Below are 13,019 nucleotides of genomic sequence, written 5' to 3' on the forward strand. Positions count from 1 at the left end.
ATGAAATCCCTAACATGGAATTCACAAATGATTTAGAGCTATTTTGTATTTCTATTTTCTTTCTCTTGTTTATTTTTTCTAAATGTAATCACCTAAAAATTTGCATGAGTTATATTGTTTACACTACCATTTCCTTTGTTGCCCTCTTTTCCCCTAATGCTATTATCTGGAAGGAAATACAAAAGATTTTTGTCTTGATTGCATTACACGCTAACTTTTTACCCACTAATAAAGCCAACTATTTTAAATAAGCAACCTGTTTCGAAAGCAAAACTGAGAAACTTGCCAGTTCAGCGTTTGCAATATTTTTGCTACACCTTCTGCAGAGAAGAAGACAACAAGAACAAAACACACAGAGAAAACAAATGGATGGTAGGTAATTTGAAGTTCAATTTCACAGTTAACACTAAAATGCATTAAAGCAATAAAAGTGATGTAAGCCCCCATATTTCCTGGGGCTGTGTTGCTGTATGTCTGGCCCAATTTGTCTCCCAGTCAGGCCCATTAGTCTACTGCGCTCCCTTCTTAATACCCTCCGCTCTCCCAAATGCCTCAGATCAATGTGTGATACATCGCAGCATCATCACTTACTGCATGTGGATGAGTTGATAAATGTCCCCCTTTCCTCTTATTTCCTTGGAGAAGTCTCAATTGAAAGTCATATGAGCAGAAGCACGGGGAGAAGCAGTCTGGTTTGGGCTTGGTGGTGTAGAGCGATGCAGGGGATTGTCGGGTCTGCTGACATGAATGAATTGCTGGAGTAATGTGGAAGCTGGTAATAGTTGAATTGTTTATATCAACATGATAAATTTAGCTCTCATAAATCACAGAAGTGTTATATATTACTGTTTTTTTACACTTGGCTCCAACCATGAAACTCTGGAGGATATCTTAGTGGAGTGTACACTTCCTTGTTTTGTACACAGTAAGTCCTGGGTCCTCTGTGTTCTTTAAATTGGATAATGGTCCAATGGAGTCTCACCAAAAAACTATTAATGACACCATATGGTTCTCTGTGACTGTTTCTGTTTGGAAAAAGTCTGCTGAGGCAGGAAATTCAGCTTCACGCTGCAATGGAAGCAAAACCTAACCGTATCTCTGTGGGCTCCTCATTTAAGTAAGCTAGTCGTCCAATAGCACTGAGCTCTATAATTAATAAGCAATTTACCTCAATGTGTCTGGAAGAGTAATTTAAGGAAACTGCGACTATAACTTAAGCTGACTTTGTTTGTCATCAAATACTGTTAATAGATCAAGGATAATGTTTAAATAACTGCATTCCATTTACATGAAGTACTTCAAGACTCCTGACTATGTGTATGCTACCTCATTGTCAGGGTCTACTGGGGACTGAAGCATTGTTGAGCAGATTTAGTTTCCTTTGTTTTGGGGTTTTTTTCTGGTATTTCAAGTCAAAATGTCTACAAAAACAAAGGTAAGTTTTGTCCTGCAGTCACTGAAGATATCACTTTCAGTTCAGTTTCTTTATATTTCTTTTAATGCCTGAACAAAAGTCAGTGCTTTGTTGGAACTTAACAGACTCATGTACCGTTGAAAACATAAAGGGGAGGGAAAGTCAGCCACTCCACACCACTGACAGCCAATCCCCACCATCTGCCAAACCCCGTGGAGACCACTGCCAGCAATGTGATGAAGTTTTCTAATGTAACATTTGGTTGAGTACACTTTCTTTTAACTGACTCAATCTACGCCCACTTCACTTTGTTAGTTTCTTTGATAATCCCTCTGAGAATGTGCTTGAGCTTGTTTCACCCAGCCCGTAGCTTTTATGTGTAGGTGGATCAAGCAATAGCGACACCTATGGAGTAAGATTTTCCACTAAAGAACAAGTCATAAAGCCAAATAAGTCACACTCTTTCTCGAAGCCAGCAGTGTGAAAAGGTTATCTAGCCATGTGCTGTGTTGGTGGGTTGTTGTTTTTTTATTTTTAATTGTGCTGTCGATTTTACAAAAAACTATTTTCAGGTTGGTTTCTTTAACTTGCATCATCACATATATCAGCAAACAGAACTTCATTTTCTCTGAAACTAGCTTGTATTTTAGTCGTATTTATTTAAGGGAGGGCTGCTAAAAAAAATTATTCATGCAAAATTAGCAAATGTAGTAAAGCAAAGTCACTTCTCAGTTTTATTCATATTTATAAATGTTTTTGTCACAATGGCAGCTTTTAGAGTAACTCTAAAAGTCAGTGTTTGTTTATTGTAATTTGTGATAAGAATATATGTTTAATGCAATTATATAAATTTAGTTTGATGTTAATTGTTTGTACTTATATTTTTCATACAATTTCTCTCAGTTAAAAAAAACTAAGATAATATTTGTAAAGGGCGTTGCTATTCATTTATTTAAGGTTGTCATTATTTTAAAATATATTCAAACTGAGATGACAGTGAAAGTATTTGCAGCCCACGTCTACTGGAATTATTTGGGATTATTTGTATCAGTGATGGATGTGTGTATAACCACTTTGTTACACTGCTAAGTCAGCAGATCTGTGGATTACACTTAAAGCATTTACAGGATGGGTGGCACCCAGTTTTACGGGTTTGTGCTGCGAGCCTTTTTATGTTGCTTTTGATGATACAGCAGAAGTATCCGTGTAGGCCTAACTTAAACAGCATGACTTTTTATGGAAACAGATTTCCATAAAAACATCAACCCCTACATTGTATCTGCTGCTTATTATGAGTTATGTACACTCCTTATCAGGAGGCATCAAACAGGAGTGGATTGATTAATAACTATATCTTTATCCCATAATAACCCAGACCTAGATTTATACCGTTAGTAAGCATGTGACTCATGGTCATTGGCAGGCCACACCCATGGAAGCGAAATTTAACATTTAAAATAATCAGGGTTTACTCATAGAAAAAGGGAGAAAAGAAGAAGGCAACAATTATGTGGTAGACTGAAACCTCAAAGCATTAAAGTAAATAAAAAATACTAAAAAATTAAAACTTTGAAAGAAAATGTCTTAAAGTCCAGCTAAGAAACATAGCGCTTATAATTGACTGGGTTCCTCCAAAAAAAAATATGAAGGCTTTACTGTGCAGTTTCAAACTATGCGAACAACCTTGTGGTTGTGCATTGTGACTCCCTAAAGACATAGTACTTAGGCACTGCTAATTTCAAATGAAGGCAAAGAGTCCTTTGGAGCTGAGCCCATCCCTGACATTTTCTCTGTTTTTCACATTTATCAGTGGCACACAACAGCCTCATCAGCCCACATACTACTCCAACATATTCCATTAAGGTGCCTGGAATAAGGGTGCATTTCCATAAAATATTCTTTGTCAGAATCAGAAAATGGGCAAATTATCTGAACACTAAAACACCCCGGCGCACTGTAGATCCCAGAGCGGACAGAAATGACCTCAATTAGGCTGTCTAAGCACAAGAAAGTGTCTCACTGGTTAGAGATCTGAGTGGCACAGATAGATCAACACTGCCACTTCTCTCACATCACCTGGATGAGCACTTTACATTTGTAAATCAATGAGGAGGGTAACCACATCTAGAAGTGCTGGGAGGGATTCCTGTCTGCCTTGGCACAGATTTTTGAGAACCAAATTACCTCTATTATAGCTCTCAGTTGGGGACTGCATTCTAGGATCAATCTGTCAGAAAAGGGTGCTTTAGCTTTGATGGATATGACACGTGACCAACGACGATGCTGATTTTTCTTTTCCTTTTTTTAATCTTCTGGATAATAGGCAGATTTAGTATAGATTTACCTAAAACAGTAGATCTGTTTATAACCACTGTCTCTGCTTTGTGTCATGCTGCTTAGTTTATGGCTTCATTACAACAATCGCAAAGCCGTGGACACCTGAACAGCCCATATATCCATAAATCACACCCCGAGATAACCACAGTCAACTGTTCCAGCTTATGACACCTTTAGCTACAATTAGAGTGCTAAGGTGTAGATGAGCTGTATAGGTATGTGTAATGTCAAGTACTATATTCACATGAAAGCTGGTAACAAATACCAGGCCTTTGCTGTACCTGAGAAGCAGGTGTATAATCAAAATGTATTTGAAAAGTAGCAATCTATACTTGCAAAGCATAACTGCAAGGTATCTGCAATGGCTGCTTAACCATTATTGATAGGCCCCTTTTCTTCCTATCACAGAGAGCTTTTACATTATAATCACAGCTTGATGAAATGACCACACATACATAAAAGATAATAATTGCTTTTTGACTTATGTCTGGCATGGGGTTGAACATTATAGCAGCTTCTCCTTATTGACACAGCTGTTACCCAAACTATAGACTTGCCACTGCAGACTACGGCATGTCTTTATATTGTTCCACACACCCACTAATGACAGCTTTAGTGGTGGTAATTCAGTGGGGTTGAATATGGGGTTAGGTGTGTGAGTCACGTCCTGGGCTCCCCCTGTTGCCAGATGTCCTGCCAGGTTTTCCTGCAGTGTTGCTCCCTCTCTCTCTGAGGATGCAAAGTCCCAACAATCTAAAATGGTTGCTTTAGGTCTAAAACTAGAAAATAGCATGTTATATGTTTTTCATGCTGTTTACATGTTGGAAATATTTTGAGTGGGTGTTTTCCTGTTAGATTGCAGTTTGGACAGCGAACATCGATATAGTTGACCTGACCCCACAGAAGCAGAGCTCTAAGGTCGACTTCAGCAAGGTTGCATGTCTTTTAGTTGAGGAAAAGATGCAACCCGGTGTCTTCCTCAGTAAGGAATCACTTACTAGTTATTTTAAATGTCCACAATAGGATAACCCAAACGTTTTTATTCCAGCTGCCTTACTGTGCATTAGTTTAGAGCCACTCTTGACCAACCTAATGTATAAGAGGCTAAATTAAGAGTTTAATCTGACCCTTGTTTTGAATCAAGGCCCACACGGGACTATTAACGTGCTTAATTGGATCACTGTCAAATAAGTAAAATATTAGTGAAATGTTTTATTTAAGTATTTCTGATGTAAAGTGCATATCTGAATTTACTATTGTACTGTAATTTCATGGATTCCTTTTGTTCTGCAGAGCTCAGCGCACACCTAAGCACTTTTAGGCCTTGATGGACAAAGTGAATATGTACTTTAATACTCTGCATGCTCTAATCCCCCATGTTCTCTTTCCTCTGTGTCAAATCTCCACAGTGAGAGCTAGAGAGAGAAGGGGGGGGGGGGGGGGGGGGTCCTGGGGAGGTGGGAGGGTTGGTAATTCATGCACACATGTGCCTGCCTGTTCCTCTAGTGACAGGGCCAGGGGGAGGGGCACATGATAAATTGCCTTCCACCGGGGACCTCCGAGCACAGCCACCATGATGTGGGTAAAAATGGAAATTGCTCCCTTTCACCGTCATTACATCAGTTTAGGACGCGTGTGGGCCTTATATACACCAAGAGATTTTTTTTTTTTTGAAGTCTGACAAACCGCTGCGCGATAGGCAAGGGACAGCATAGCTGAGGAGGCATTCTTGATAATAACAGTGGTAATTGTAACAGAGCTGGGTCAACGGAATGTCCAAGGGAGCTGAAAGATAACGCTCATGCTTGGGAGTAAACGGTAGCAAGCACACAGCACGTAAAGGCCATTCTTTGTAATTTGGGCTAAAAACCATTTTACTATAACTAATCAGTCGTGTCTGTGTGAAATCAGTTATAGCCCCGGCACACCGACTTTGATTCGTAAAGTTTTTATCCAAAAATAGGAATTATAGCACATGAAAGTTCAAATGCAAGTGAATCATATATAGATTTATGCAAGTAAATCTATATATGAGCGTCATAAACCGAATAAGCTCTAATGCCCAAAAAGAAAAAAAAAAACCTGAACTATATATATAGGCCTATATATTATATATTATATATATATATATATATATATATATATATATATATATATATATTATATGAAATGTTACATTTTTAAATATTTCGTTTATGCGCCTGGCCTTCTCAGATCCAAGACACGCGTTGTGAGTGTTTGCATCTGTATGAAGACCCCACAACTTTGCACAAGTCAGAGTATTTTTAATTACAAATATAGTGGCGTATACAATAGATGCACAAGGTGGGTCAGATTATCAAACGCAAAATAAACGATATCCTCCTAATGGTCATCCAGTCAAAAATACACCAGTTAATAGGCTCCACGTTTAAATGTCACCTTCTTAGAGTCTCCCTCTGTGCTTAGAACTTCATTTCTTTTTATTGTTTTTTTTAAAGAGGCAACGATTGCAAAAATTTATAGTGCATTAAATTTGAAACCCAGCGATCGATTCACTTCAATTGCCGTCTTTCTTTTTAAGGTTGTAAAACTGATTTTTGTTTTAATATAGATTTATTTTAATTTAGCATTTCAAAACACACATGCTCTTGATTTTTATAAACCGTAGAAAAATCAGCTGTCCTTATCGAGCATTTTGGGCGTATTTCACACACATTACGCAAGCGAACTCCACAAAACATGTCACACCCCGTCAAACAACGTATTGACAAAATTCACTCACAAGCAACCCAACTTATCTCGAATGATTTCCTGTATAAAGCCGGTTCTACCCTCCCTCATACACACACACACACACACTCTCACACACACTCCCACTTTAATTCAAGTCATCTAAAATTTGATGTTCAAAGCTCCCAAGTTTCGTTTATAATGAAGAAAGAAAAAAAGAAAGATTATATGAGTCATGTGAGAAAACTGAAAACATTTGTTGTTTTGCACGAATTAAATTGTTTCGATGACAGCCGGAAAATATAGGCCAGTGTCGGCTTACCCAATCAGGCTTTCTTAACCCCAATTTTAAAAAATTTAAGAGCCCAATGTTTTGTTTTGTTTTTTTAAATGTCAGTGTAAAATAAATTTGACTCTCGTCAGAAAATGAGGCACACGGAGATATGGAACAGAATTGTTTCTTATTTTTTTTCCAGAATACATACAAAAAAATACCAATTCTCTGTCCATGGTGAACACCTGAAAAATAACGGCAATTTAAAATGTGGACAATTTCTGAAATTTAAGAAACAAACATGCATGTAAATTTTTTTTTCTGCTTCTCAATGAGACATTAAATAAGAACAAATACAATCATAGCAATTCCAAATTAACATCGAAATGAAGACCCCTACTTTAATTAGTATTCTAACATATGTGTGTATGTGTGTGTTTCACTTTAACTAGTTCAGCTTCAACATAATGCACTTTTTGAGTTGCTCAAATATTTTTTTTTCCATTTGCAGATATTACCGCCTGCTTTTAAGCCGACATATAAATAAATACAGTTGAAGTCCACGGATCCCGCCCTTAAGTTTAGCGCACTTAATATAAAAGTCTTTATATTTGCATTCTTAGTACTATAAACTTTTCAGTCTTTTATTTTCTTCTTCTTCTCACTGATATCCAAGCGCTGATGCTGTGGTGAGTCTCTGGCCGTACAGTGCATAGGGGGAGTAGTAAGGGCCGGTGGCTGCGGGGACAGGAACAGGGGCACCGGGGGTTGGCAGGGGGCTTTTGGAGTACGGATGATAGCGGCTGCTGAGTCCTAACGCATGATGCGGGCTCCTTAAAGCCAAAGTCCCGGGACTCCCGGGGGGTCCTGACGGTGGCATGTGCATATGGCAGGCCATGGCTGCTGCTGCAGCACTGGCCAGCGAAGACGACCCGGGATAACCGGATATCAACTTTTCAGCCCCAGTAAAAGCAGTGTGTGTCCTCAGGTGATTCAGGAGCTCTTCCGAGGTGGAGAAACGCTTGTCGCACGGTCCATTTGCCGACACCCAATTACAAACGTGGGGGAGAGGGTCGTTGGGAAGCATGAAACCGTATGGGTACAGGGGGTGTCCGCTAAATGATGGCGCTGAGGAATGAACGCCGTGTATGGGGTGTGACGGGTACATTAGTGGGTAGCTGGACTTGAGGGCGTTCGCGGCAGCTGCAGCTGCAGAGTCGTGCGTGCAGGAAGCGGTGGCCGCGCCTGCTAAATGACTGGCACAGTGGTAACTGAGGCAGTAAGGGTCTCTGCACAGGCTGGCTGACATGATGGACGGTGGAGAAGCCCCAGCCAAGGGGCTGGATCCAGCCTTACTGCAGCCCAGTGAACTGGCCAGCTGTGCGTTTACCAAGCTCCCTCCGTGGGGCAGGAAGTGCTGAGGATAGCCAGCATAGGCCCCAGCCAAGCTACCTGGGTATGTCATACCAGCAGGAGGCAAAGGAAAAACTGTCTGTCCCGGTTTGTAAGGAGAAACCGGCGCCACAAGTCCTGACCCGAGAACGGATGCGGAGGATACAGAAGTAACAGATGAGGACTCCGAAGAGGAGGTGGTTTTACTGCCAGGCGTCGTCTCCTGGTGTTGGTTCACCTCCACGTTAATTCCACCACAACTCACGCTTATCCTGCTGTGGCTAGTGGTGCCAGAGCCGTCCGTAGAGCCATTTTTATTACAATCAGACTCTTTCTTTTCATCCCTTTCCCCACATTTCCCGTCCGATGGCATAGGGGAGGCTGAAGTGCTGGAGCTGGGGCTGCCTGTCCGCGGTGTAAACGGCTGGCAGGTGGCGCTCGGCACTCGGAAACCAGACTTCTCTCCGCCTGAAACGCCCGAAGACGAGTCCTTCTTATCTGAAGGCTTAGAATAAGGTTTGAAGCTAGATTTGTCATCCACACCAATGTCACTCAGTTTCAAAGGGCCCGATTTAGATTCCTTCTCACTAGATCCATTTGAGGTTACGGAGGATAATTTGGAGGAGGGTGGCGGGTCCGGTTTGCCGATCTGAGAGCAGGTCTGCGCCAGCAGAGCCAGCGGACTTTTCTTGGCATCTAGCTGCAAAGAAGAAAATAAAAAGATTGATAAATACTATTAATACGCATATCTGCAGCTTTGTTTTGAGTACAGTCCCGGGGGCGAACGTTTAATCGGGATATTCCTTGGTGTTTTAAAGCGAATATATAGGTGTAATTATTTATTTAGAGGTCTTTCTTGAACAAAACTACACAAAAAAATAATCCAAAAAATAAACCAAACACATATATGTGTTACGTACATATCTATATATAAATAACCGCTTTAAACGCTGGAGCCACGCTTGGAACAGGACAGGCGATTTCAGAGAATAAGAGGAACAGACTCCCAGGACGTTTTCACACGAAACAGCATTCCCTAAAAACAAATTCAATCCACGCTTACCTCTATAGGACTGACAGGGGTCGAAGGCAAAGGCTGCAGATACTCCGGGTGCAAAATGTGTCCCGACCGTGCGGTAAGCATTTTCAAGACCTTAATGGGAAGACGGTTCGCTTGCCGTAGTGGATCAGACGGAGGTGCGGAGTGGAGAAAAGGCTTGTTGACGTTCGCTGAGCCTCTATTCCGAGAACTGCTGCTTTCCCACGCTACACAAATATCACTATTTTTTAAGGCAGACGCCGAGGGCGATGTGATCATGTCCCAATTGTCAAGAAATGTAGTGACGCTGCTTTCCACAGATTCATTAAGAAAGATTTGGGTGGAGAGGAAAAAAAAGCACCGAGCCTCTCTGCCGTGGGGTGGGGTGAGAAAAAGAATCGGAAAACGCTTCAATAATCGGTAATCCTGGTAGTAACGGAGCAAAAGGCGCGGCAGCTGGAAGGAGACGGTGCGAGGTTATCGCAGATCCGTGTCTGCGTCTTGCACCATGAGCGCTGCGCCTGTGTGTGCGTCTGTGTGCAGGTCCTCGCTCTGTACTCCCGAAGTACGAACTGGTAGAAATTTTCACTTCAAAAGCAGCTGAATTAGTCCGAGATTAAAGCCTTTGCCGCCTTCCAATCAAATGGGACCCTGAGGTGATTGGAGGGTCAAGGGGATGTGACGTTCTCCTCTTTGTAAGCGCCTCTATTTTGACAGCTCGGGGGAGGAGATAGCGTTAAATATATTGGTTAATGTGAACGCTTACAAGTTAGAGAAACAAATAGTGGCGATAAGGACACAACAGCGTGCAGAAGAGTAAATAACACCATAAAAGAACGATCCATACACTTATTATGTTTAACAATCATGAAACATAGTCGCTCTACTCTGGATCATCCATTTATCTGATCTAATATTTGATATATTCAAGTTTTGTTCAGGGGCGAGGGGATAAATGGGACTCAGTTTATTCGTCCTGTTTTCAGTGGATATTTAAATTATTTACTTAATGTTCACTACACATTGATTTTAATCTAGATTTCAGAAGGGATGATTCTTCACTGGTTTCCATGAGCACTTTCATATATTTCTAACCTTTTTCTTCTTCATTAAAAGCTTTTAAAGTGTCCATCATAAAATCATTATCACATCTGATTCTGTCGTTACATTAACAAGTGTTTTTGTTCGTTTTCCTCCGACTGTTCGCAACCTGAGAGACGCACAAAGTTCGCGCATTTTACGACCGTCCGCCACTGGGACTGCTTTCCACCGGTAACCATAAAACCAACCACTTCAGCTCGAATTCCCTAAACAGACAAGCGTTGACAGGAATAGACCAATGTAGTGATGGAGGGATGTGAATGTCACATGTTTTCAGTATAATATACACCGCCCTTCTATTTCTATCTCCACCCCTCCGTCAAGTGTCAATTCTGCTCCACCGCAATCAATCAGTTATTTGTCAGAGGCTGTCAATCCACTGCTTGATTTATGTCAGCTATTGTGGCTGATTACATGCCAGTGCGACTGCGGGAAAAGAACAAGGGGGGGGGGGGGGAGAAAGGGAGAGACAGGGAGACATTCTGCAAGAGACACCCAAGATTTCAGAGGAAATAAATTGATTCTCGTGTCAAGGTTTAATTTTTAAGATGCATCGACGGTAGCCAACAAGCCCGCGTTGACGTGGGAGGGTATCAGAGTCAAAGCCGTTGATTTCACTCCATATCAGCCACTTATTAAATAAAATCGGCAACTTTTGGAGTTCTTCGTAAAACTTATCGGTGGTGGTATACACGATGAAACTTTAATAAGTTGCAGTTCAGCTCTTGATTTCCAAGGAGAAGCTTTTGGTTTTTAAAAGTGTTAAACGGCTTTTTGCTATAATCGGTGGATCACGGAGCAAAGAAAGAGCCGTAGGGGGGGAAGAAAGAAAAAAAACACGTGCTCTATCGAAAATGCACGAAGTAAACAAATGGACAGAAAATCCTGGGTTTAAAAAAAAATTACACACACAAAACGGAAAGTTAAATAAACAGTGCAGGGATGTAGAATTCATATTCCCATTATCTATCTATATGTATAGCCTCTATTCTTTCCTGGATAGCATGGACGCAGTATAACTATTTACAAGATTTAATAATAATTCAAATGTGTAACAACCCGGTCACACACTGCGGTCTCTCAAAACAGAACCATGTCCATTATTTTAGGGAGGGGGGGCTAAACGCATCTGCCATTGTGTTGTTAAAACCTGTCATCTGCCTCGGGCACACTGTCATCTGCAACAAGAACAACAAAGACGACTGAAAAAAAAGAGAGAAAGAAATCCAGACAGTTTATATTGATGTCAGCTCGATTTTATTTACATACAATGGAAATGATTTATTTTCTTTAACGGGCAGAAACGCGGACCGGGAGAAAGAAAAGAAGAGAAATGGTCTGTCAGGCCGTTGAGAAAAGAAGTTTAAAATGCCTTGAACTATTCACCGCTGAGATGGCTAATCAGTATTGAGGCTGCGGGGCAATCGGGCAGCTTTTCAATGTGGTTTTCCTTTCATCTAAATCGGGATGGAGGCGCTCAATTAAAAGCCTATCAGTTTGTAAGTAAATCAACGCCTATCAAAGTTGTCACATCAAACAAAACGATTATTATTGCAACCCGCCTCTGCCATTAATCTCTTTCTGTGGTAATCTGCTTGACAGGTCAACACGGAGAGCAAGAAAACCTGGAGTGGACAGTCAAGGCTGCAAAATATTTTATTTATTTTTACTGAATTGTATTTTTTTTTTTTTTTGAGAAAAATAAAAATGCAAAATAAAAAAAACATTTTTTTCGAGTCCCATATTTTTTTAATTAGTTACATTTTGGAGTGAATATAATAAAACGTTTACAGAGCAAACTTGCAAAAGACTAATAAAAAAAAAAAGACAGATAGGAAAAAAGTTTTTACCTTATAGGCCCACAACTTTGTTAATGGTGCACTAATAAAGAAATTAATAACTATCTTCTCTATCTTGTCTACATATCTCATGCAATATAAATAGATGTCGACTTCTAAATAAGACATGTTGTTCTCAGCGTAATATGTGTGTTTCTAAGAGAGGGAGGAAGGAAAAAGTCCAAGTAAGCGGATCTCTATTTCTACGAATGTTCTCAGTCTTCTTTTTTTTCTTTCTTGCAGAAAAGAAGAGGGGGGACGTTTCACAATATGCAAAGATGTGTGATTGATAACAGGCTTGGTATTTTCTGCAAGGGATGTCAGTCCGTGACACAATATGTGAGTTATTAGGGCAAAGAAGGGCAACCATAAATTTTCACTGTCAGGCGAAAACCCTCTTTATTGTCCCTATGACGAATGGGCTTCTGCACCAGACACCAAAATACTCGGCATTCCTCTTAAATGGGAACACATTTTTGCGACCATAATTCATGATATTTAAATAGAAAGTTTTAATATCCCCCATATATTTCATAACACTGACATGTTTATGAATCACTCCGCATGCAAATACAACCATTTACATCTCGCGAGGAAATACTTTATGTTGGACTTGTAGGATTACAGAGCCGACTTGTTGTGATGAAGCGAGGAAGAACACATTTCATTATTAGGGCTGATTTATGCAGCCAAACTAAATATGAAATATATAATTAAACAACTTTCCTAAATGCGTATCTTCAGTTTTTTTTTAAGGCTATGGTGTAAACGCTACTTTATTTTGGGCCTATATACAAACTGCTTGGGAGCTATTCACGACGTTACCATAAAGTTATTAATTTCATTTTAGACCGTTTGCCGTTTATTATTTATAAATATATTCTAGCAATAATTAAAGTGTACAAAGACAGC

The 13,019-nt window shown here is 40.3% G+C and overlaps 1 protein-coding gene and 1 long non-coding RNA gene across 2 annotated transcripts; one reads left to right on the plus strand and one right to left on the minus strand.

The window, feature by feature from the left end:
• Window positions 1–6,021: 6,021 nt before the first annotated feature.
• Window positions 6,022–9,847, minus strand: znf503 (zinc finger protein 503). Its single transcript, XM_085477553.1, has 2 exons — window positions 9,193–9,847; window positions 6,022–8,829 (listed from the first exon to the last, which is right to left on the minus strand). The coding sequence occupies exons 1-2, from the start codon at window positions 9,445–9,447 to the stop codon at window positions 7,399–7,401; spliced, it is 1,686 nt and encodes a 561-aa protein (XP_085333679.1). The 5' UTR covers window positions 9,448–9,847; the 3' UTR covers window positions 6,022–7,398.
• Window positions 9,105–12,031, plus strand: LOC146695425 (uncharacterized). Its single transcript, XR_014923583.1, has 3 exons — window positions 9,105–9,265; window positions 11,571–11,768; window positions 11,872–12,031. It is a non-coding gene; the product is annotated as an uncharacterized LOC146695425 (long non-coding RNA).
• Window positions 12,032–13,019: the final 988 nt, after the last annotated feature.

Source organism: Copadichromis virginalis, linkage group LG13, assembly GCF_057382275.1.
Source record: "Copadichromis virginalis isolate Kocher_CV1m ecotype Utaka linkage group LG13, C_Virginalis_male_GT1.1, whole genome shotgun sequence".
Taxonomy (NCBI): Eukaryota; Metazoa; Chordata; class Actinopteri; order Cichliformes; family Cichlidae; genus Copadichromis; species Copadichromis virginalis.